At 42.7% G+C, this 26,802-nt stretch overlaps 1 protein-coding gene across 2 annotated transcripts; it reads left to right on the forward strand.

Moving 5' to 3' along the window:
* ess2 (ess-2 splicing factor homolog) lies at positions 1-20,841 on the forward strand. 2 transcript variants are annotated; one of them, XM_060908273.1, is made up of 10 exons: positions 1-460; positions 7,533-7,701; positions 10,091-10,186; positions 10,508-10,674; positions 12,397-12,514; positions 12,734-12,864; positions 16,527-16,629; positions 16,743-16,855; positions 17,019-17,134; positions 20,057-20,841. In XM_060908273.1, the coding sequence occupies exons 1-10, from the start codon at positions 341-343 to the stop codon at positions 20,334-20,336; spliced, it is 1,413 nt and encodes a 470-aa protein (XP_060764256.1). In that variant the 5' UTR covers positions 1-340; the 3' UTR covers positions 20,337-20,841. The 2 variants fall into 2 exon arrangements, with proteins under 2 accessions (XP_060764256.1, XP_060764257.1); XM_060908274.1 differs by having other exon boundaries at positions 16,746-16,855.
* Positions 20,842-26,802: the final 5,961 nt, after the last annotated feature.

Genomic DNA, 26,802 nt, shown 5'->3' on the forward strand with positions numbered 1-26,802 from the left:
GGAAGTCTCACCGGAAGTCGTAAGGTTAGGCGTAATAGTGTTTACTCTCGGTTGAGGACCGAGTATTTTGTTGTTTATTGTTTTGTAGTTTGCCTTCAGGGTTGATTGAGGCGTCGAGTAGACAAGTAATTAAACACTTTTGCTGTATTGTAAATGTGTTTAAGTGGAAAACCGAACTAATTAATTAATTAATTAATTAATCAGTTTCAGAGCTTCGTGAACAGGCTTCACTGATTTAGCTACACGGCTAGCTTTAGGATTCATAACCCTGTGTGTGTGTGTATATATAAAAATAAAAGCAGGTTGTAGATTGAAATATCCGTGTAAAAGTTGTGTGAAGATGGAGGAGACTGCGGTGTGTGAGATGTCTGACACTGACAGCGCCGTGGCTGTGAGGAAACCCCAGGAAGAGCCGAACAAGACGAAGAAAAGGCTCTTGGATTTCGACGAGTATTACGAGGTGAGGCGATTTTACAACCCACACTGCGTTCATTCTTCCTGTTTAGGAAAACTGTTCAGCAAATATGACACGATATAGGAGAGCTACGGTTTTCAACAACAGGGAAAAAAAGGCTGTGACTCATGAATAAGCTGTGATGTTTTAACACAGGAGAAAGTGAAGCCATCATTAACTTAACCAGGTGGCCGAGGAAGGCAGTCTTCAGATTTCATAGATACTATCCTGCCAAACATTATCTGCTTAAGTTTAAGAGAGAGATTTGTGTGGACTGTTCATTGTGTGAAACAATAATGCACCTGTTCCGGTAATGTCCCTTTACCATCACATTCTGGACAGAAAGAACCCGGTACATTACAGCCAAGCTTGACTCTCATTTTTCTCTGTGTTGGAAATATGTACTGTTTGGTTTCCATAACAACAAAAGCAAAAAAAAAAAAAAGACACGTGTGTGTGTGTGTGTGTGTGTGTGTGTGTATAATAAATTTGCTCATCATTTTAGGAAAATACCATATCCATTAAAGCCAAGTTTAATCATTTAAAGCGTTCATGTATAGTATATCAGTGTTAAAATTAAAGTCCTAAATTCTGGCATGATAATACACAGACAATTGAACGAAGCGAAACTAGTGGGGTCCGGGGGCATGTCCTCCCGGAAAACTTTTTGAAAATAGATGCTCTCAGATAGGGGCGGCACGGTGGTGTAGTGGTTAGCGCTGTCGCCTCACAGCAAGAAGGTCCTGGGTTCGAGCCCCGTGGCCAGCAAGGGCCTTTCTGTGTGGAGTTTGCATGTTCTCCCCGTGTCCGCGTGGGTTTCCTCCGGGTGCTCCGGTTTCCCCCACAGTCCAAAGACATGCAGGTTAGGTTAACTGGTGACTCGAAATTGACCGTAGGTGTGAATGGTTGTCTGTGTCTATGTGTCAGCCCTGTGATGACCTGGCGACTTGTCCAGGGTGTACCCCGCCTTTCGCCTGTAGTCAGCTGGGATAGGCTCCAGCTTGCCTGCGACCCTGTAGAACAGGATAAAGCGGCTAGAGATGATGAGATGAGATGCTCTCAGATGCATTTTCAGGGTCTCTGGAAGGTTTTCGATACATGATTATGGGATAGATTTTACCAGTGTTTCAATGATTTCTGACCTAAATAGTATGAATGTACAGTACAGGTAGTTGTTACTTACGACCTATGCAACTTACGACCGATCGACTTTACGACCGTCTGGTTATGACTGGCGAATGTTTCCCAGCTGAACTAGCTGAAGGCCAATTTATGCTGACAACGCAGTCCTCGCAGACGGTGTCGCAGATAGCGTCTGCGTAGCCCCCCCACCTTCGCAGACGCTCTGCGCGCACCTCCCAAAAATTGTGACCACCGCAGAAGCCTCGCAGACAAGAGGGCTCTGATTGGTCCACTCTACATCCGCTGTACACGCACTTCCGCTTCCCTACTTTCCCGGTTTGGTTTGTTTTCACGACCGCCATTTTTAAAAACACGAGCAAAGATGGAGCAGCACGAAGAGCGGTTGATCGAGGAAGTACGTACATCTATACGACTCCAGTTCTAGTCATTATAAGTAACCGGAGGATAAACACTCCACTAACCACACCCACCAACTACTCCTAGCGATTTCGCGACTTCGCGCCCCCTTGCGTTGTAGCGGTGAATAACATTGCGCACGCCTATTACTCCCCACTCAACGATAAATTACAACTGTCTGCGAAAAGCTATCCGCGAAAGCCTTGTTGCAAGAGCATGCAGCGGCCTTTAGTGTACGACAGTTTCCGCCCCAGCTCTCGGCATCGCCCAGCATCCAGCCTCTCGCCACGCACGCTGCTCAGTGTGAGCAGTATCCCGGTACAGTAAACTTCTCCCGTGTCCGTTTGAAGCAATGGACCCAAACATAGAATGATTTGCAAGGATTGAACGGATGGTACATGACGCGCTTCATCCATGTCGTGAAATTTATGAGGAGAAAAAGAAACAAACAATTCAGACGAGGCGTACCATGTTTATGAAACGAGCAAATCCTCCCGCCAGCCCGAGCACTGCAACAGCTGATGATGACGTAGACGACCCACAGCCAAGCACCAGTCATGCCAGTGGTCACTAAGTTTTGTATTTTGGTATGTTTCAAACGAAAATGTTTTCTATTTTTCACACCTGTATTTCATATTTTTGTTTTGCACATGTTAAACGAATTGTACTGTACGCAGTGTAGTATGCAGTGTTTGACTTAAACCAAATAATGAGCCAAGGTAATGAAATAAGAAAATGTTGATAAAATAAGACTTTAAGATGATTACAATATCATTACACATCACAATATACTTACGTTCATTTAACATAGGCCGACTTACGACCAGATCAGTTTACGACCGGTCAGTCGTAACCAAACGCAGTCGTAAGTCGACGACTACCTGTATACACGTTTGAAATTTCACCTTCAAGTTCAACATGCAAGTTAAATTGTTTTGTCATAGATTGAATATCTACGAGGATCCCTTAATTATCTATGATCAAGTAGTGCTGTAACAAAAATGTGCATGAAAATACGAACAGTGGTTTGCTCCATCTTATGCAGTCCAATGAAGCGAATCGATCATCATGACCTCCTGTTGATCACAAAGGGATCTGAACCTAAAGGCCTCTGCATGCTCTTGCGACAAGGCTTTCGCAGATAGCTTTTCGCAGACAGTTGTAATTTATTGTTGAGCGGGGAGTAATAGGCGTGCGCGATGTTATTCACCGGCACAACGCAAGGGGGCGCAAAGTCGCTAGGAGTAGTTGGTGGGTGTGGTTAGTGGAGTGTTTATCCTCCGGTTACTTATAATGACGAACTTTTTTTTTTTTTATATAATGACTAGAACTGGAGTCGTATAGATGTACGTACTTCCTCAATCAACCGCTCTTCATGCTGCTCCATCTTCGCTCGTGTTTTTAAAAATGCCGGTCGTGAAAACAAACCAAACCGGGAAAGTAGGGAAGCGGAAGTGCGTGTACAGCGGATGTAGAGTGGACCAATCAGAGCCCTCTTGTCTGCGACGCTGTCTGCGAGGCTTCTGCGGTGGTCACAATTTTTGGGAGGTGCGCGCAGAGCGTCTGCGAAGGTGGGGGCGCTACACAGACACTGTCTGCGACGCTATCTGCGAGGACTGGGTTGTCAGCATAAATTGGCCTTAAGAACTGCCACCTTAAAATAAGTTGCTGTATTACTGTAACTGTGATTTAGAATGTTTCTGATGCAATTGCCATAATATATGTATAACTAGGATACACTGAAAAGAAAAGTAAGGCAACTGCATATTATAAAGTTTAAATTTTGGCACTTTATTAAATGGACTAGATTAGGATTAAAACATATATATTTAAAGGAAAAGAAAAATTATGAATCAAGTTAAGTTTGTAGAAAGCTTATGTACTTATAAACACATTCATGAAGAGAATTTGTTAAGTGCCAAATGTAGCATAATTTCGAATAATAATGATAAGGATATTTGGCAGTGTGATGTCGCTGTGATCCTTTAACAAAAGAATGAAGGAGCCTTCTTTTGTTAAATGGATCCCACTGCCAAAAATGCTTATGATTATTATTTTAAATTATGCTATTTGATACATTTGGACAACTTCACTTCGTGTTTATGTACATAATCTTTCTGCAAACCCAAACTAATGAATGAAGTTTTCTACTTCTTTAAAGCAGATTAATTCTCCTTGGCTTTTGCTTGGCCTAATGTTGGGCAACCCTGTCATAGTCCATCTCGCTGTCATCCATGCTGATGTGGATCAAATTGTCCAGCGAGTCTTCTCCTAGCTTATTAAAATCAGTCGGCTTTGCCCGTCTGGTGGGGGACAACATCGGCAGCCAGTGAGCTCGCTTATAATGAATCAGAAAATTCCGGGATGTCTGACGTTTTCTTTCGATATTTTTAATGGACGGTTTGAACACGTGATCTTGACATAGCCAACAGATTACTTTGTTTACATCATACCATGCGGACATATTACTTTGACAGAATCAACACAATCATTGGGGGAAAAAAAGACCGCTTGTTTAGCACAATCAATATGTAAATGGATCTGTTATTTGCTCTCCTATGTATCTAGTTACAGTACTTGTGGGTAGGAAATTTAGCGTATCGGATTTTAACTAAAGCGACTAAGCGTAGTGGCAGGCACAGCAAGCGTATCGGGCCCGATACGCTAAAACGCTTTGGGGAAAACCATGGTCTATCAAAATCTCTTGCTCTAAAAACAAGAAAGCTGCTAAAACTTTTCATTTGTGCTCATTATTCTATGTTATTTGAAAACTCCCCCTGGCTCTTGGTTTGTCTCATCTCATCTCATTATCTCTAGCCGCTTTATCCTTCTACAGGGTCGCAGGCAAGCTGGAGCCTATCCCAGCTGACTACGGGTGAAAGGCGGGGTACACCCTGGACAAGTCGCCAGGTCATCACAGGGCTGACACATAGACACAGACAACCATTCACACTCACATTCACACCTACGCTCAATTTAGAGCCACCAGTTAACCTAACCTGCATGTCTTTGGACTGTGGGGGAAACCGGAGCACCCGGAGGAAACCCACGCGGACACGGGGAGAACATGCAAGCTCCGCACAGAAAGGCCCTCGCTGGCCCCGGGGCTCGAACCCAGGACCTTCTTGCTGTGAGGCGACAGCGCTAACCACTACACCACCGTGCCGCCCTCTTGGTTTGTGTTTGTCTTAACTGTTTGTATTTTGTTGCTGTTGTTTTCAATAATTTTTTTTTTTTAGAAGTCAGTCACCATAATAAAAAGACGTAGCGTTGCCACATACTGTAATGATAATTCTGCTTTAGTGTCCAGAAGGTTAAGAGTTCAGATCGCATTACTGTTATTTTAGAATTAGAATCAGAATCCTGTTAATTGCAGCGTTCCTTTTGGGTTCTGAAAAACTTTTTTTTTTTTTTTTCCCTTGAAAAGTCAAGTCGAAGTATTCTTCACTTTTTTTTTTTTCTTCTTTGCTTAGTCTGTATCTTTCTTTGTTACCAACTTATCAAAGCGGACTTAATATAGGTTTAAACCAACCAAACTGGCACAGTTCAACTATTTGTACAGATACAGTTAGGCCTCTCCATTACATATCAAATTTAGGCTCCACTCCAGCCTCTAATAAGAGAGACTTGATTTTGGGCGCCCCGTGCACCATCAGGCTAAAATAAACCTCTTTAGTTTGAGCTTACTGAAGATTATTTTAGCATGGAATAGGCCATTTGCAGGAATTGGTCACGTGTCAGTTTTCCCCATAGCAACAAGCCCGTGGTGGGCAAGCTAACTTGACATTCATTGACAAACATAAGCGTTTGACTGGCAATGCGAAGCAATCCATTTCTATAATAGCTGTTTTATACCTTTTCTACTGTCTTTTTTGACCCAAATGTTCATGTGTATTGGGGGGGGGGGGGGGAGTTTGTGGTTTTAACTTCTGTCGTAAGTTAAAGCGAATCATTGGCCGTAAAAGAGAGTTCTGTTTGGATTCAAGTTGTTCGCGTGCGAAATGGCGGATTTCTTGAGCATGTTTATAACTTTTTATAATTTCTCCTTTTCTACCTTTATCATTCGCTTAATGTGTGAAGATTCTTGAAAATAAATACAGATATATCCGCCATTTCGCACGTGAATTTCGCCATTCATGGTTGTGACTTTTCCGTGAAATATCAATAGTAAATTAATAAAGTAAACATATAAATGCAGGTAAGATATTTTAATTATGAACTTCAGCAGTTCAAACATTTAATTGTTGTAGACTTCTTAATTTTTTTTTTTTTTATCCTTGATCATCTGTATGAAATCGGTAACCAATCTGTAAATACTGAAACGTCCATGACCAATCCGTAAGTTACTAGCATCTGTGATGCATCTGTATTAAAATCCGTAACTACTCCATATTTTGCATCTTTTTTTTATTATGTTTCCATAGTCCGTGACCTATCTGTATTATATCAACCACCGGAGTGTGTGCATGGGTTGTTTTGAAGTCCAAGCTGTACAGTATGACCCGGAGTAATGTGCTATTACTTGTTGCATGCATTTATTTCCCTGAGTGGCAGGGCCAAGTGATGTCTCTCATCTCATCTCATTATCTCTAGCCGCTTTATCCTGTTCTACAGGGTCGCAGGCAAGCTGGAGCCTATCCCAGCTGACTACGGGCGAAAGGCGGGGTACACCCTGGACAAGTCGCCAGGTCATCACAGGGCTGACACATAGACACAGACAACCATTCACACTCACATTCACACCTACGGTCAATTTAGAGTCACAAGTTAACCTAACCTGCATGTCTTTGGACTGTGGAGGAAACCGGAGCACCTGGAGGAAACCCACGGGGCTCGAACCCGGACCTTCTTGCTGTGAGGCAACAGCGCTAACCACTACATCACCGTGCCGCCCGCCAAGTGATGTTATAGTCGGAATTATAGTTGTGGTCTGACTGCTCCAGACTGCAACTGAATTCAGGCAGAGGTATAATTGTAGTTAGAGGTGTAGTTATAGTTATCGGTGTTGTGGGACTGGGCCCTAACCCCAGTAAAAGTCCTTGGAATAATGGAGAAGACTTTACGGAGTGAATCGACTCTTCTGTCGTGAACAAAAGATCTCGGCGAAAGATTAATGAAACTCTAGGGGGAAATGAATGTCGTGATGTCAGACATTCAGGTCAGCCATGGACGTCATGTGACGTGAAGTCGCGTGGTTGGAGTTTGGATGTCAAGTCCTTGAGCTTGTTTAGAGATCAATCAGATTCATTTATCTCAAAGATTTTTGCCCTCAGCGTGCACATCCAGTTGCTCCTTTATTTCTGAATCACTCTAATTTCCAGACATTTCTTCTAGTTTTTTTTTTTCTCCCTGTTGTTCCTGTGTTTACATTTTAAGCGAACAAATCTGGAAACAGCGGTCTTAAAGTGTCAGTGCATCATATGTTCTATAGATAGTCATCAAGACTGCTTTGTCTTTGTTGTGTTGTAACGATTCAGCTTCTGTGCAAGCCTTTTGCTATTTTAGATAACGGTGTTAACTGTGTGATCCCTGTGTGTAGAGTATGGAGCAGATCGTTCAGAGGGACTTCTTCCCAGATGTCACAAAGCTGCAAGCACAGAATGATTACCTGGAGGCCGAAGAGAACGGAGACCTGCAGAGAATGAGGGAGATTGCCATCAAATATGGCTCAGCCATGGCTAAATACACCCCACGCACTTATGTCCCCTGTGAGTTGCATCAGTGTGTTGTTGGGTCACGAAGTTTAAAGGACATGGGACATGGATTTTTTTCTGGGTATAATTATGTATAAAGGACATAAGAAATGCCATCTAAATCACTGCAGGGCGTCAAAAATGTGAAAATCATCACATTTATTCAACTTTTTTATACATCAGCGTAAAACAATGATTCGTTAATGAGCTAGGTGGTCACGTGACCCGTGACGTCACAAAAACTTTCCAAGGAGCCAGCGCTTGGGGATCTAATGTAAACAGGTTACCGAAATGGACACCATCGACAGTGATATTCCCGATGTTTCACAGAGATGTGAAGTTAGACCCCATCAATTCGAACCGATAGCTGGAAATTCACATGAACATAGATCTTGTCTTTACTCTGACGGGTCAGATGATTCTGAGAGTGAGAGTTCATTCAGTCCCCATGAAACTGAAAGCGGTCGGCTCGATAACACTTCCTGGTAAGTTAAAAACAATTCTGCTCAAAGGCTAATGATCTGTTGAAAGAAGTATTATTTTTGTATCATACATTGAAAGTTCATCATAGATCTAGCTAAAGTCCGTTGCAAGCTAGTTGTTTTTTTTTTTGCTGATATTTTTCGAGATTGATTGAGATACAATGCTTCCAGAGTCCGAGATGAAAACATTCAAAATGGCAAAACGAGTCAGAATTATGATAATCAATAATTGATACACCCAAAATTATAATACTAATCCTTACCTCGGCTTTCAGTCGCTTAGCGAATGCACCTCGGCATTTTTCCGCATGAGGCCCATGGTAAAACCACACTTCCAGGAGGGGCTGCCGTCTGCCTCCCAAGCCGGCCGAGAGCACTCCTCGTCAGGCACGGCCAGGCGGGCGAATGCCCTGGTCCATCCGCCCTGTCTAAAAAATAATGGTACAACTCCGAGTGAAGGTATCAATGCGCTGTCGAAGCGCGCAGAAGGTGTTAGTACGCCTGTCATTATAGTGCGGACTTTCCATAGCATAGAAAATCGCCACGTTTCAATTTGTGTAACTGAACTTTGTTTCATGTCACTGGTCATATAAACCTATGTAAACAGGAAAAACGCGGAAGAGTTTGGTCGCATCTAACTACAGCCCCAAAAAATACCATTGGCCATACTGAGCCTAGCTACATTGCTAACAGGAGTAACAGCACGTCTGACTGCCTGGGAGGTCGCAATACACCATGATGTTCAATGTACGTTAAACACTCTAAAAACGAAACAATTTTCTTGTCATCCAAGACACAAAAACTATTTTGTCGCATTCGTCATCATCACGATTCACACTTCTCCATATTCATCTACCCGCTTGTGCTGTACCCGAAAGTTTTTGTGACGTATGATCACGTGACAGCGGCTCTTCCGGTTGTAAAATATGCATATCGGAGCTCGAGCAGAAATGCCATATAATCATCACGAATATAACGATTTTGCTGAATTTAATAGATAATTTTGTATTTGTTGATGCAATTATTTCATATTTTTAATGGAAAGAAACTGATATAGCGTGCATTTATGTTTCACGTCCCATGTCCTTTAAGAGCCAATAAAGTGGTTTATTCTTCAAAATTGTTGGGTTTTTTCAAAACTCATTTTCAGTTAGCGTGGCTCAGTTATGAAAAAGTTTTCATCATAGCAATAACAGCGATTTTAATAATAAACAATTATGCGTTGAAGTGAATATCGGTGAATAATTCACTGAGCCTGAGGCAGATCATTGTTTTAGGATAAATAGAGGTGATTATTTTTAAAAAATTAAAAAAAAAAAATTTTTATTAGTTTATTTCAAACTTTAAAAGCAGCATGGAAATGTAATAAAGGCGTGACGCAGACTTGTCTCGTCACGTGAAATATTTTGGTTTTGGACTAGATAAAATAAATCACAATTCCACCTTACCTTTGGATAGTTTTAGATCAAACTTCATAGCATCTTTAGTGCTTTTAAAGATTTTTTTTGGGCTTTTTTCACCTTTTTATTATTGGATAGGACAGTGTAGAGACAGGAAATGAGCAGGAGAGAGAGAGACGGGGAGGGATCGGGAAATGACCTCGGGCCAGAATCGAACCCGGGTCCCCGGATTTATGGTATAGCGCCTTATCCACCTGAGCCACGACGTCCCCCATCTTTAGTGCTTTTAAGAACAGCGTTTTCTTTCATAATTTGTAATTCTTCCTCACCTACTGTGACAAAGCAATTAGCCGCCATTTTGCCAAGTCGCTCGAGGTGATTATTGAGAAATAGTCCGACTCTCTCGACCAATCAGAGCACACCAATTTTCTATAGTCACCTGTCTGTTTATACTAACAAAAATGAATCTTGTATGTTGATTTGACTTTCAGAGCTTATAAGAGATCGTGTGTGTATTTTCAGATGTGACACCATCGTCATTTGAGACTCCTGATGGTCACAGCAGTTCTCCATCCTCTTCACACAATGAATCCAGGACCGGCAGAGACACTGAGCTTGGTATGACATCACACATCACAGAATTATTTTAAGCTACGCTTCTGTGCTGCATTTAATAAAATGGAAATCAATTGCTTTCTCTGTCACCAGGCAACAGATGTAAACTAAACCCGACAAATGTATAGGTTAATCGTAAAGTTCTGTACTGCACTATAAAGGATGTAAAAGCCATCATTTCAACGCACATATCGTGCGCTATATGGTCGATGTGGTGTGAAACGATCTGTATTCAGTTTTCCAGACATTTGTGCATTTTTGCGTTAGTGTGCCACGTTTTGGGTGGTGCACGATGAGGTCCCACAACTCTGCTCTCTTCCTCAGGAGGTGAAGATGGCGGGAAAGAGGAGGAGCTCCCATGTCTGGACCGTTTCCTGTCAGAAAACACGTGTGAGGAGCGTGCATCATTCATGGAGATGATGGCTTTGACCCAGGAAAAGCAGAAGCGGAAGAACGCCTGGTTGTACGAGGCCGAGAGCGAGTCCAAACAGGTTCTTAAGCACCGCCTTAATTTACTTGTGTGAATGTGTTATCTGGCTGGATGGTGTGTTATAAATCAAGTTATTATTTACCCTGTCCACACTAGGGATTTTGTACCGATACAATACTACTTTCGTACCGCAACACCTGTCCACACTAGCAACTATACCGGTGCTGTATCGGTACGAAACCCACAAATGTATGGGTTTCGTACCGGTACTGTAGCGCTTCGCTGTAGTGTGGACAGATGAAGCGGCTCTGTATCGATACAAATATAATGCGCATGCGCAATGAACCATTCCTACTTCTTCCGGGTTATTCATACAATACAATACGCACGTGCTTTCCAGCTGTAAATAAAACGTCAAAATGGCTCAAAACGACCGTGGAGCTACATGGAGCAAAGACGAAGTTATGTGTTTGTTGGAGCTTTGGGGAGACGAGCGATGCCAGGAACAGTTGAGGGGTACACGTCGAAATATCGACGTGTACAGACAACTGTCGAGTGATCGCTGCCGCTTCATGGGCGAAGATGCGGCCGGTCGCACTCCGGAGCAGTGCCGATCGAAAATAAGTGTTGATATGCGATTATCACAAAGCAAAGGATCACAACAATAGATCTGGGGCTGGACGTAGTAAGGCCGAATCCCATTTCACCACTCCATTTTGCGCGTTCACGTGAAGGGGTAGGGGTATCCCAATCCCAGTTAACGCGGAGGGGTAGGGGAAGGGGTAGGGCTTCTGTACCCCTCCAAACGGAGATTTTCCTGGAGCTGACTCCGAACGAAGGGGTTTGAGTGATTTCCCACAATGCCATGCGGATTTCAGCGAGATTTCATGCGGATTTCAGAAAGATGGCGGTTCCCGCGGCGAAAGATTGTCATAAATGTATTTTCTCCATTATTTACGTGTTTTAAGTTGTTATCCAGAGGAAACACGCCGCTTGATTCGCTTTCGAGCTGAGAATGAGCAGCGATTTCTGAAATCCAAGCTGCTGCTAAAAAGCTTTGGGAGTGAGTATTGTTTTCGGTTGCTTTACTGCGTACGTTTTGTTCTGTTATTTTCGCTTTTATTGTTTACATGAGTGTTCTGACACCTCATTCTGTCGGATGTGGTGCACGAAGCGCCAAAGATATCCCATTCAGTGGTGTTAGTTAACAAATCACACCCTGCCAGCAGAGATTTCTGGCTCTGACTGTAGCGGCTGGTCGCAGCCAATGACGCATTTGGTCGCGTTTTGCTAACGTAAACGCTGATGGAGGTACGCGATGACGTATGCGATCGTTGAAGGGCTATCCCAATACGTAAGGGTTGAATTTCAAGCCCTATCCCTTGTAGCTCAGTTTCAAGGGGAAGGGCCAAGGGGAAGGCGGAGGGGAAGGGGGAGGGGTAGGGGTAGAAATTAGAATTGGGATTGGGCCTAAGTTTCCATATTATGATATAATGGATCGGGTTTTACAAGATAGGCCCTCAACATCACCGGCATTCTCTCTAGATACAAGCGATACGGCCGATCCCACTGCCAGTTCGCGGAACGAGGGAAGTGCTCCCACCACGGAAACATTTCGCGCACGCGCATTTCAACTACCGTGAAAGAAAACCGCAAACATTTCTCGCTAGTGTGGACAGATGCACTAAACTGTACCGGTATACTTTGTATCGATACAGTTATACCACTATCGTACCGGTGTGTGTATATATGTGAACACAGCTATTGTGTGTGTGTGTTGTAGCGTCGAGAGGATAATCTGGCTGTGCCATCATTAGAGACCCAGGCTCGGGGGTGTGTGAAGGCCGGAGTAGACACATGGGAGTACACGGTCAAAAATGCCCTCATGTACTACCCTGAAGGCAAGAAATGCACGAAACATAGATATACATGTGCTAATACATTCTTCGCATGACTCATTAATACTTTAATCTGCCCACTTTTTCACGTCAGTTAATGAATTGGGCTTATTTCGTTTGAGAATCTTGTAATCACTGCTCAGTGTAGTTTTGGTAAGATAAGTACTGAATCAGGTATGTATTTTTATATGATGTACAACGTGTGTGTCGATTCCTGAACAGGGGTGAAGGATGATACTTTGTTTAAGAAGCCAAGAGAAGTTATGTACAAAAACACACGCTTCAACGTGGACCCGTTCTGTAAAGCCCTCAATAAGTCACAGATCCAACAGGCTGCTGCCCTCAATGCACAGGTAGGTCCACCCACCCATCAATAACCCTGCCTACTCTTACATATGCTCATACTCCTCAGTAACTTAGGGATGATTTTCCATTTCAGAAAATTACCAGTTCTGTCCCGTCCCCCCCATTTCCTGGAATAAAAGATGGGGAAAATTTTCCATGTTCTGATGATACAGTTTTGGAGTTCTGAAAACCATAAAAACAAAATTTGATCAATAATATATATTTTTTTAAATTCAGTTTCTATCTAGTTATAGACCCCTTCGCATGTTTGTAAACAAACCGACCGTTGCCAGGATGCGCGCGCAGCCTGGACCCAGAAACAATGGCGCTGCCCATAGACCGGCATTATGAGCTGTCAGATTATGCCAAACAATTGTCGTTACAAGATCGAGAATGCCACATAAGTTAACTCTAACAAGTGGACATCGCCTACCGGATCCGTATTTAATTAAAGAGTGGACGGACGATGTTAGTAAGTTCCCTGGTATACAATGACCAGATATATACTCGTACCTTACTGACGAGACTTCAGTGTACACCCACGAAAAGCTTCGTGCCTACAAGTCTTTAGACGCATATGATTATGTTATGTGCGGGCATGTACAACTTGATTAACAATGGGACATTCATATTCATTTTGTTTTAATCAAATTATGCCAGTGATGTGATGGCAGTGTGGCTTTAGCTACAACAGCAAATCCCAACACTAAACAGCAATTTGCAGGAGGTAATGGCATGAAAGGAATGATAGTGTAAAGAGTGCAGCTAAGAGAAATCAGAGCTGCGTAAAAAGCGAGAGGCAGAGAGCAGAAATGAAACTGAACGGGGCGGGAGCTAGGTTAGAGCAGTCAACGTAAGTTGGCATTTAGAGTGAGGGCACAATTTTACCTTTCCATCCTTGCTTTAAAATTGTGATTTTCGGCATACACAAATAATGATGGCACAAAATCCGGACTGCTTGAGTCAAGCGAGACCTCTCCTACAAACAAAATTGCATGCAAAGCTAAGTTAACATGCTAATAATATTCATTACATTGTGTAACTATGACCCAGCTAATCAGGCAAACGTTACCAAAGTATTTTGCTACATCAGTAAACGAAGACTAGAAAGAATAAAAAAGAAAGATTTAATAAATAGCCTGATCTTACCTGTGATGAAGTGGGCGCTGCAAACCCGCGCATTTTTGATGGTGCTTTCATCCCAGTCTACACGTTTGATGGCTTGTAGTCATAGACGTCGGCAATTTTTTTTCGGAATGGGTGAGATCCTGCTGGAATTCTGTACATTTTAACCCCATCACTGCTACGATTCTGACACCCGACAACACAACAACTAGGCATTTCTGAGTCTTTTTTGGGTCCAGGCTGCGCGCGCAATTTCCACTTACGTATGAATGACGTTTACTGCGAAGGGGTCTATAGACTTTCATGTTCAAATTGGGAGAGTGCGGGAAAGAAGTTGAAGAAATATATGGTATCTCTGCTGAAAGACATCAAAATGAAATAAAAAGCATCAAGCAGAGCTCAACATGAACTTTTTAAATCCACTTGTCTCATCAGACAAGCAGCAAGATTTTTCACTTATCCTGACCGTAACTATTTTATTACTATGTATTTACGAGTTCAATGAAAGGAAAGTGTTGCGCAAAGTTCATCAATAAGCAGGTATAGTTATGATTATGCTTTAATGACTCAATTTTTCAGTAAAACTCGAGCTTTAACTGTAACAATAGACAGAAACTATCTAATGCCCCATTATGGTGTGTGTTTGTGTGGTGTTATAACCCATTACCTGATCTGTAAGATTTAAGAGTTAGACTCACCCAAATTCAAACCTTCTGGAGGAAATGGTTACATCTTGATTAATCCAGTAAATCTTGACGTTTTCTTTAAATTCATTTAAACAAGTTGGACATAAGGGTGACAGTCACGTTGTGAATGAAAGCAAACCGTAACCGAGTTCAGCACTGTCATAAAATTTCCTCAAAATATTTTATGGCATCTGTGATCCTTGATGTGTACCATACAAAAGAAAAATCCGATGGATTCAAAGTCTGATAATCTATAATGAGATATTACGACGTGGTTATTTTTACACACGCACCTGCTGTATTCGGCTTCCCCGGAACTTCGTAAACGGTAGCACGACCGGATCACTGAGGGGTTTGAACTAGTTTTGTTGGAACTTGATTGATGTAACTCTTGAATAATTACTATAAAAATGGTGATTTTTTCACCACCGTACATCAGCATTGTGAGCCGTTTTGTATTTTCCGGGGTGAGGCGTTCCCACTTATGATCCCTGGATATCTTTTTATCCAGTCAGCCTGCACGCTGATCATAAGTCGGCGCATCATTTACAACACGGCAGGACGCTGGTAGTTTGTTGACAACCTGGTTTACACCGAGATTCAATTTCTTTTTGCCAAAGAAACCCAAAAGTCGCTGTATAGCTGCATGGATTGAATTTCTCAGGTTTTGAAACCGGATGCTGATTTAAAAACCCGTTTTCCGTTTCAGAATGGCAGTTCCATTTTGGACAAGCGATTCCGCAATTTCCGCTTTTTTTTTTTTTTCTTCCATGATCACAGAAAATCATCCCTAGTAACACCACCCACTCTCAGATACGTGCGCACACTCAGGTGGTGTTTACATTAGACCGTATCAGCGGATCATCAGATTAACGTTTTTAAAACGATTCGCGTGCACACATCAACGCCAATACACGATTCGCGTGCACACAGCAACGCCAATACACGGATACGCTAATCACATGACTAATTAGACGGCACGTAAGTTGAAATGTGTCAGTGCGGCTCAGCGCTTCCTCCTCAGCGGCTGCGCTCCAAATCACTCCGCCCTGAACAGCGAGTGCCCTCTGGAGGGTGCGCACTCCGGCCCTGCGCAGCTCATAGAGCGCGCGAGTGAAGCGCACGAGCAGTGATTCGGGACTGAGCCGCTGTGTGTGAGATCCCAGTGCATATCGGGCATGCACAAGTCACTCACCACTTGCAAGTGGAAGGATGGCAAGCCTAAAGACAATCATAACTACACAATGGGCAGTATTTGCATCTTACCATGAACAACATTAAGAATGACAAAGCAAAGCATTATATTCATACTTTTATACTCTTTAATGAAAAACAAAAAGGTGATACAAGGCGGAAACAATAGCAGGAAGTGAAGTCCGCGCCGTTTTTCAGCAGTCGCGTCACATGACCAACGTGGCATGAACAACGCCAGCGAATCAGGAAGGTGGATGTCACAGTGACGTTGTCCAATGACGACGTCAGCTAGAGCTCAGCACTGCGTTTCCTCGTATCTCAATGTTTACACAGCACCGGATCAGATACGAACTGGGTTGAATACGTGGGCTCTGGCGGATTCAAGTTGTTCCGCCTGTGGAGTCGTTTCCCGGCGTTTTAATGTGAACGGACAGTGCATCCGCGACGAAAACGAGACAGATACGGTCTAATGTAAACACCACCTCATTCACACCCTCATACACACACATCACACTCCTGTCACAATTGCCAGTAAACCTACCTACTTCACACGTACTGTTAAATGTAACTCCTCCCACTCACACACCCACACTTGACAGTAAACTCTTTGACTGTATAGCTGCACTTTCAAAGTGTGCTTAATTGTGCGTATGTGCTGTGTTCAGTTTAAATTAGGAAAGGTGGGACCTGATGGGAAAGAACTGCTGCCACACGAGTCTCCTAAAATGAACGGCTATGGCTACGAGAGAGCGTCCTTGCCTCCGTCAGGTAACTAATACACACTCCTCCATCAGGCAATTAATACACTCTCCTCCATCAGGCAGCTTGTTCTGTTATGTGAAGTGTTGATCTTGTAGTCTGTTGTGTTTTGTATGGCATAGCAGCAGTGTGCGAGTCTCCCTTGATGACCTGGGGAGAGATTGAGGAAACGCCCTTCAGAGCGGACGGCTCAGTCACTCCGCTCATAGAGAGGAGCCATGGCCCAGCATTTAAGGTGCTCAAACAACACGTACATGCAAACACACTACTGTAGTAAATAATGTTTTTTGATTCACGTCATTATTGTAATTACGTGTGTTATATTGACGTGCAGCTGTAAGCAACATCGTGTTTAAATGTTTCCGTATTTACTCTGTGTGTTGTCATGTGTGTTTTAGATTCCTGAGCCAGGACGCAGAGAGAGGCTTGGGCTAAAAATGGCTAATGAAGTGGCAGCCAAAAACAGAGCAAAGAAACAGGAAGCTCTTCGTAAAGTCACAGAAAATCTCGCCAGGTATGATGCCTACATGCACATTTCCCCATTATCCACCTGACTGAGCAATTACACCTCCACAATAAAATGGTATTTCCACAATAAAGCCTTAAAGAAATTCCAAAGCTGTATATCCAAATCAGAAACCGCGCCAGTCATACATACCCTGGCTTCTTCTATTTATTCACTGCTGTTTATTGTGTACGACCCCAATTCCAAAAATGTTAGGACACTGTGTAAACTGTAAATAAAAACATCATGCGATGATTTGCAAATCATGGAAACCCAGTATTTCATTGAAAATAGTACAAAGACAACATATCACATGTTCTCATCTCATCTCATTATCTCTAGCTGCTTTATCCTTCTACAGGGTCGCAGGCAAGCTGGAGCCTATCCCAGCGGAGTACGGGCAAAAGGCGGGGTACACCCTGGACAAGTCGCCAGGTCATCACAGGGCTGACATATAGACACAGACAACCATTCACACTCACATTCACACCTACGGTCAATTTAGAGTCACCAGTTAACCTAACCTGCATGTCTTTGGACTGTGGGGGAAACCGGAGCACCCGGAGGAAACCCACGCGGACACGGGGAGAACATGCAAACTCCACACAGAAAGGCCCTCGCCGGCCCCGGGGCTCGAACCCGGACCTTCTTGCTGTGAGGCGACAGCGCTAACCACTACACCACCGTGCCGCCCACATATCACATGTTGAAACTGAGAAATTTTATTGTTTTTTGAAAAATATATGCTCCTCTTGAATTTGATGCCAGCAACACATTTAAAAAAATTTGGGACGGGCATGTTTACCATTTGTGTTGCATCACCTCTACTTTTAACAACACTCTGTAAACGTTTAGGGACTGAGGAGACCGATTGCTGTAGTTTTGAAAATGAAATGTTGTCCCACTTTTGCCCGCTATAGGATTTCAGCTGCTCAACAACCCAGGGTCTCCTTTGTTTTATTTTTTTTTTGCGCTTCATAATGCGCCAAATGTTTTAAACAGGAAACAGGTCTGGACTGCAAGGCAGGCCAGTTTAGCACCCGGACTCTTTTACTCCAGAGCCATGCAGTTTTAATATGTGCAGAAAGCAGTTTGTCATTGTCTTGCTGAAATAAGCAAGGCCTTCCCTGAAAAAGATGCTGTCTGGATGACAGCATGTTGCTCCAAAAGCTGCATCATTCAGCATTCATGATGCCTTCCCAGATGTGCAAGCTACCCATGCCATGTGCACTAATGCACCCTCAGACAATCACCGATGCTGGCTTTTGAACTGTGCACTGATGATAAACCGGATGGTCCCTCTCCTCTTTAGCATGGAGGATGTGGGGTCCATGGTTTCTGAAAAGAAATTTCTACTTTTGATTCATCAGACTTCAGGACAATTTTCCACTTCGCCTCAGTCCGTCGTAAAAGAGCTCAGGCCCAGAGAAGGTGGCGGTGTTTCTGGATCTTGTTTATGTGATGCAGTAATGAACTTTTTTTCACAGACAGTGGTTTTCTGAAGTGTTCCTGAGCCCATACAGTGATTTCCACTACAGAATCGTATCTGTTTTAATGCAGTGCTGCCTGAGGGCCTGAAGATCACAGGCATCCAGTGTTAGTTTTTGGCTTTGTCCCTTGCATAAAGGGATTTCTCCAGATTCACTGAATATTTTAATGGTATTATGTGCTGTAGATGTTGTAATCCCCAAATTCTTTGCGTTGAGGAACATTATTTTTAAATTGTTTAAATATTTGCCTGTGTAGTCTTTCACAGAGAGGTGAACCCCACACCATATTTACTTCTGAGAGACTCTGCCTCTTTTTATACCTAATCATGTTACTGACCTGTTGCCTTTGTTGCCCCTGTCCCAACTTTTTTTGAACTGTGTTTCTGGCATTAAATTCAAAATAAGCATTTTTTTTTCCCCAAAAAACAATAAAATTTCTCCGTTTCAACTTTTTTTTTTTAAAGATTTTTTTGGGGGGCTTTTTTTCACCTCCATTAGACAGGACAGCGCAGAGACAGGAAACGAGCGGGAGAGAGAGACGGGGAGGGACCGGAAAACGACCCCAGGCCGGAACCGAACCCGGGTCCCCGGATCCACGGCACGGCGCCCCATCCACCCGAGCCACGACGCCCCCAGTTTCAACATTTGATTTCTTTGTACTATTTGCAATGAAATCTAGGGTTTCCATGATTGGCAAATCTTCGCATTCTGTTTTCATTTGTTTAACACAGCGCCCCAGCTTTTTTTGAAACGGTTGTATTTGCATACTGGATCATGATTGGCTCTCATAGCTGATGATGCAATAACACTCTCCTTTAATATGTTCAATATAAACATCAGACGGTGGTGTAGTGGTTAGCGCTGTCGCCTCACAGCAAGAAGGTCCGGGTTCGAGCCCCGTGGCCGGCGAGGACCTTTCTGTGCGGAGTTTGCATGTTCTCCCCGTGTCCGCGTGGGTTTCCTCCGGGTGCTCCGGTTTCCCCCACAGTCCAAAGACATGCAGGTTAGGTTAACTGGTGACTCTAAATTGACCGTAGGTGTGAATGTGAGTGTGAATGGTTGTCTGTGTCTATGTGTCAGCCCTGTGATGACCTGGCGACTTGTCCAGGGTGTACCCTGCCTTTCACCCGTAGTCAGCTGGGATAGGCTCCAGCTTGCCTGCGACCCTGTAGAACAGGATAAAGCGGCTACAGATAATGAGATGAGATAAACATCAGACTGCTGAAAGTTTTGTAATGTGGCGCACATCACATACTGACTATTGAGTGTAGTATCGAGTGCTTCCTGTGACCTGTACCCTCTGCTGATTTACAGGGTTTGAACACTTCAGTGGGAGAGCTCTTGTAGTATAGCTAATCTGAGTATAAATAATGCTCAAATATTGTGACTCTTCCTTCATGTGTGTTTATACTTGTTTTTTTTTTTTTTTTTTTTTTTACAGTTTGACTCCAAAAGGTTTGAGTCCTGCTGCTCTGTCTCCAGCTCTGCAGCGCCTCGTCAACCGGTCGTCTGGGAAATACACTGATAAAGCCCTACGTGCCAGTTATACCCCCTCACCCTATCACAGAGTACCAGGCTCCAAAACTCCTCTCACCCCCTCACAGTCCTTATGCACCCCTACGCCAGGCAAAACCCGCACACCTGCCTCGCATGACCCCGCCTCCATCACAGACAATCTGCTCCAGCTGCCAAAAAGGAGAAAGGCATCCGACTTCTTCTGAGGACACCACTAAACACACAAAGGACATCAAACACACACACTGTCTCCTGCTTTGGATTTCTGGTCTTTATTTACAAACTGAGAGACTCCTTGTCTTTAAAACCTGCTGACTACTTTGTCAGTTAAAGGTGTAATAATGATTAAAGGTGTTTTTTTTTTTTTTTTGTACAGTTTAGCAAAATGGTCCTTTTATTTTTGATGTTTTTAAACTGTAGTTAACTAGGGCTGTAAATATGAATAGACTTTTTTGGAATGACTGGATGACTTAGAAGAATAATAGAATAATATTCATGTAGGGTTTGCTCTCTCTTATCGTCAGTATAAAATTCTCTCTGGCTCTTTTCAAACAGAAAAGGATTATTTATTGACCATATACCACTTCTGTGTATTTGTGTGTGGGGGGGGGGTTCATTTTCATGATTGATGCTGTAATTCAAGGTAAACTCGTTTTGAATTTGCAAAATAATTTACAAATAGAAAATATTAAACTTCTGATTTCTTAAGTATTCACTCCCGTTCCTGTGAAACAATTAAATTATTTATGTTGGAAAGAGACATGGGTTACATTTCAGTTAGCTAATAGTTATTGCTCCATTATGCCCCCTTGTGGAACCACAGAGATTAGCCCCCCGACAATTATTTATTTACTTTTTATTCCGTTTAAGGTCCGCAGATTTTAGTTGAGAATTCTATCATTTGTTGGACCTGATTAGAATCTTAAGTTCAGCTGATTCCAGATACTTGACACCACTTGGGTACGTGGTTAGGGTTGTATGACCAATTACACCATCGATATTAAAATACAGGAGAACCTCACTCACTCACTTGCTCGCTCTTAGTGCCAGCTTTATCCTTGGCAGGCTCAAGGGGGATCCAGTCAGTCCTGGGAACACTAGGATATGTGGGATGTTGTAACTTTGATGTGACACTATAGTCCACAGTAGACATGTTTTTGGGAGGTGGAAGGAAACTGGAGAACCTGTTTAATATAGATGTTTCAGTGAATGCTTTTCCATCACAACTTAATTTGATCTCCTCGATGATTGGATGGGACACATCACTGTGCATACAACCCCGATTCCAAAAAAGTTGGGACAAAGTACAATTTGGAGGACCAAATTGCAACTCATTAGGTCAATTGGCAATAGGTCATTAACATGACTGGGTATAAAAATAGCATCTTGGAGTGGCAGCGGCTCTCAGAAGTAAAGATGGGAAGAGGATCACCAATCCCCCTAATTCTGCGCCGACAAATAGTGGAGCAATATCAGAAAGGAGTTCGACAGTGTAAAATTTCAAAGAGATTGAACATATCATCTACAGTGCATAATATCATCAAAAGGTTCAGAGAATCTAGAAGAATCTCTGTGCGTAAGGGTCAAGGCCGGAAAACCATACTGGGTGCCCGTGATCTTCGGGCCCTTAGACGGCACTGCATCACATACAGGCATGCTTCTGTATTGGAAATCACAAAATGGGCTCAGGAATATTTCCAGAGAACATTATCTGTGAACACAATTCACCGTGCCATCCGCCGTTGCCAGCTAAAACTCTATAGTTCAAAGAAGAAGCCGTATCTAAACATGATCCAGAAGCGCAGACGTCTTCTCTGGGCCAAGGCTCATTTAAAATGGACAGTGGCAAAGTGGAAAACTGTTCTGTGGTCAGACGAATCAAAATTTGAAGTTCTTTATGGAAATCAGGGACGCCGTATCATTCGGACTAAAGAGGAGAAGGACGACCCAAGTTGTTATCAGCGCTCAGTTCAGAAGCCTGCATCTCTGATGGTATGGGGTTGCATTAGTGCGTGTGGCATGGGCAGCTTACACATCTGGAAAGACACCATCAATGCTGAAAGGTATATCCAGGTTCTAGAGCAACATATGGTCCCATCCAGACGACGTCTCTTTCAGGGAAGACCTTGCATTTTCCAACATGACAATGCCAAACCACATACTGCATCAAGGCTGCGTAGAAGAAGGGTCCGGGTACTGAACTGGCCAGCCTGCAGTCCAGATCTTTCACCCATAGAAAACATTTGGCGCATCATAAAACGGAAGATACGACAAAAAAGACCTAAGACAGTTGAGCAACTAGAATCCTACATTAGACAAGAATGGGTTAACATTCCTATCCCTAAACTTGAACAACTTGTCTCCTCAGTCCCCAGACGTTTACAGACTGTTGTAAAGAGAAAAGGGGATGTCTCACAGTGGGAAACATGGCCTTGTCCCAACTTTTTTGAGATGTGTTGTTGTCATGAAATTTAAAATCACCTAATTTTTCTCTTTAAATTATACATTTTCTCAGTTTAAACATTTGATTTGTCATCTATGTTCTATTCTGAATAAAATATGGAATTTTGAAACTTCCACATCATTGCATTCCGTTTTTATTTACAATTTGTACTTTGTCCCAACTTTTTTGGAATCGGAGTTGTACATTTTAAAACAAATAGACTACATAATGTAAATAATCTTTATTAATACTGCAATTCACAATGTTAACAGAATGTGGTCACATGATGTTTATACTTGATTACCATTATTAATGGCTTATATGACTCATTTGGCTGTTCATGTTCATTTAGTTATTAATCATAATAGTTTGCATCATAATTTCATGATATACTAAGGATTAATTAATCATTACAACATCTCATCTCATTATCTCTAGCCGCTTTATCCTGTTCTACAGGGTCGCAGGCAAGCTGGAGCCTATCCCAGCTGACTACGGGCGAAAGGCGGGGTACACCCTGGACAAGTCGCCAGGTCATCACAGGGCTGACACATAGACACAGACAACCATTCACACTCACATTCACACCTACGGTCAATTTAGAGTCACCAGTTAACCTAACCTGCATGTCTTTGGACTGTGGGGGAAACCGGAGCACCCGGAGGAAACCCACGCAGACACGGGGAGAACATGCAAACTCCGCACAGAAAGGCCCTCGCCGGCCACAGGGCTCGAACCCGGACCTTCTTGCTGTGAGGCAACAGCGCTAACCACTACACCACCGTGCCGCCTCATTACAACATTTGGAAATAATTAGTATATGCTTATTCTAAGACTCTATTATAAAGTGTCACTTTTTTCTTTACCACAGTGAAGTAATAAACCAAACAGTGTTTCTTGAAAGACAAGTCAATGCAAGAGCAAAGAAAATGTTCAGACAGATGATGTGTGTGCGGAGTAAGTTTAGAAAAATGTTTGGATTTTCAACAGATTAAATGAATCATTTGTGATTGAACTAAAATGTTTAGTCGAATTCACTGCCATATAAGTGGAGTTGCATGTGCATTTCACATCATTGTTATTTTACAATGTAATATGAAGCATGCACATTACCAGGTCATTTTTATGCCATAATCTCATCTCATCTCATCTCATTATCTCTAGCCGCTTTATCCTTCTACAGGGTCGCAGGCAAGCTGGAGCCTAATGCCATAATCTGTTTACATATTTATTTTGGGCATTCAGCTCACATAATACAACATGGTAATCACTACATTCTGTACTTCAGTGTGTATATATATATATATATATATATATATATATATATATATATATATATATATATATCTGTGGAAAAAAATTAAAAGACCAGATTTAATAGTTGCCACCATTAAAAGTGGTCTCTTAATTTAGGGTTTGTTTTTTTTCCATAGTTATACTGTATATATGACCCATTTTCCATAAATACCAAAAATATGGCCAGTCTGTTTTAAATATTTGGTGTGGAGAGAACAATATATCAAACTCATTTTAATTAACAGGGTTTTATTTTTATTTTGAATCCAGAGGATGTAAAAGAAGCAAACAAACATACAAAACAATCCCACAGGTGGGAACACAGGCATGTGGTGAATATTGCCTCAGATACGTAACTACCTAAATACACAAGGTTAGGGTTAATAAGCCCTTAGCTATGTTATAGTTTTCATGGTTAGGATTAGGGATAAGTGTTCCGTGTAGTACTTGGTTTATATAAACAGTTATTCCACGAAATCGAGTCGTACATGAGCTGATAGCTGACGAGGTGCATAGCATCAAGTCAGCTATAAGCCATGTACGACTCAATTTTGTGGAATAACTGTTTTATTCTATCCACATTCACGGGATTTTGAGAAACAGAACTTTGTTTTTTCGCAAAATCAATTTATAGACCAAAATGTATTCTAAACTTTTGACTCATCAAAGTAGCAACCTTCGGCAGATATAACAGCTGAACACACTCGTGGCATTCTTTCTACAATAGAAATCAAATATTCTTCAGAAAGTTCTTCCCAAATCTGTTTCAGAAGTTCCCATAAATGTGTGGCACTTGTAGGTTGCTTTGCTTTCACTTTTCTGTCCAGTTCATCCCAAACCAGCTCGATGGGGTTTAAGTCTGGAGACTGTGCTGGCCACTCCATGTTTTCGAGCTTACCATCTTGTTCTTTTTTCCTGAGGTAGTTCTGGCATAGCTTGGACTTATGTTTTGGGTCATTATCTTGTAGGATGAACCCCTGACCAACTAGGCGCATACCAGAGGGTATAGCATGGCTCTGCAGAATGCTGTGGTAGCCGTTTTGGTTCAGGGTGCCTCTCACTCTGTACAAGTCACTGACCCTGGATCCAGCAAAACAGCCCCAGACCATCACACTTCCTCCTCCATGTTTGACAGTTGATGTCACACACTGTGGAACCATCCTCTCGCCTACTCGACGGCATACAAAGATCCTGTGTGATGAACCGAAGATTTCAAATTTTGATTCATCAGTCCATAATACCGTCTTCCAGTCTTCAGTAGTCCAATGGCGGTGTTTCATGGCCCAGGCAAGCCTCTTTTTTCTTATTCTGACGTCTTAGCAATGACTTTCTTGCTGCAACTCGTCCTGTCAAACCTGCAGCTCAAAGTCTTCTCTTCACAGTTGAAACTGAGACTTGCTTACTACAACCACTATTAAAGGAACAGTCCACCATACTTCCATAATGAAATATGTTCTTCTCTGAATTGAGACGAGCTGATCCGTACCTCTCCGAGCTTTGTGCGACCTCCCAGTCAGTCAGACGCGCTGTTACTCCTGTTAGCAATGTAGCTAGGCTCAGCATGGCCAATGGTATTTTTTGGGGCTGTAGGTAGATGCGACCAAACTCTTCCGCGTTTTTCCTGTTTACATAGGTTTATATGACCAGTGACATGAAACAAAGTTCAGTTACACAAACTGAAACGTGGCGATTTTCTATGCTATGGAAAGTCCGCACTATAATGACAGGCGTACTAACACCTTCTGCACGCTTTGGCAGCGCATTGATACCTTCACTCCTGTTTTCCCCCTCTCCCCCCTCTCCCCCGCCCCCCTGACTAGACTGTGTTCCAAGGAGTGCAGGCTACTTGTCTTGGTGGTCACGTTGGTTGTATTGACGGAAGTTAGGGGGGGCAGGGGAGAGAAAAAAAAACAGGAGTGAAGGTATCAATGCGCTGTTGAAGCGCGCAGAAGGTGTTAGTACGCCTGTCATTATAGTGCGGACTTTCCATAGCATAGAAAATCGCCACATTTCAATTTGTGTAACTGAACTTTGTTTCATGTCACTGGTCATATAAACCTATATAAACAGGAAAAACGCGGAAGAGTTTGGTCGCATCTAACTACAGCCTCAAAAAATACCATTGGCCATGCTGAGCCTAGCTACATTGCTAACAGGAGTAACAGCGCGTCTGACTGACTGGGAGGTCGCACAAAGCTCGGAGAGGTACGGATCAGCTCGTCTCAATTCAGAGAAGAACATATTTCATTATGGAAGTACGGTGGACTGTTCCTTTAAGCTGTGCTTGAAGCTGTTGTCCTGTGAGCCGCCTATCACGCAAGCTGTTAACTCTCAGAAATTTGTCCTCCGATTCAGTTGTGGCTTTGGGTCTGCCAGACCTCTTCCTGTCAGAGTTTCCCCCAGTTTCTGAGTGCCTTTTGATGGTGAAGAAAACTGTCCTCACTGACACCTTGACTTTCTTGGCAATTTCTCTTAAGGAAAGACCTACATTTTTAAGTGGTATGATGGTCTGTCTCTCTTCCATTGTTAATTGCCTTTTTTCTTGCCATTTTTGTAGCAACACACTACTTTCTGCAGTACAATACTGTTCTCACGAGGGTATGGTACCACAGTGTGTTCCAACACTGCTTTTATGCAGACAGAGAGGGTTGTAAGCAATCAAGAAAAGTTGGAACAACTGTAGGAATCAGTAGCACCAGCTTTCAAGGCTTGATCAACCTTCATTGCTGCAGAACAGCTTTAAATTGTTAACCCATTGCATGTTCCCTGAAAGAGGCCTTTTTGTATAATTCTAAAATGTACATTATTTTTCAGTTTTGGGTAACGTTACCTTTTTTTTTTTTTACCTCTGACAGTTCAGCACCTACCTTTGTACCATTTCAAGCTATTCATTGGAGTTGAACGACTTGAATTGCAATAAATAACTGGAAAAA

Source organism: Neoarius graeffei, chromosome 25, assembly GCF_027579695.1.
Source record: "Neoarius graeffei isolate fNeoGra1 chromosome 25, fNeoGra1.pri, whole genome shotgun sequence".
NCBI lineage: Eukaryota > Metazoa > Chordata > Actinopteri > Siluriformes > Ariidae > Neoarius > Neoarius graeffei.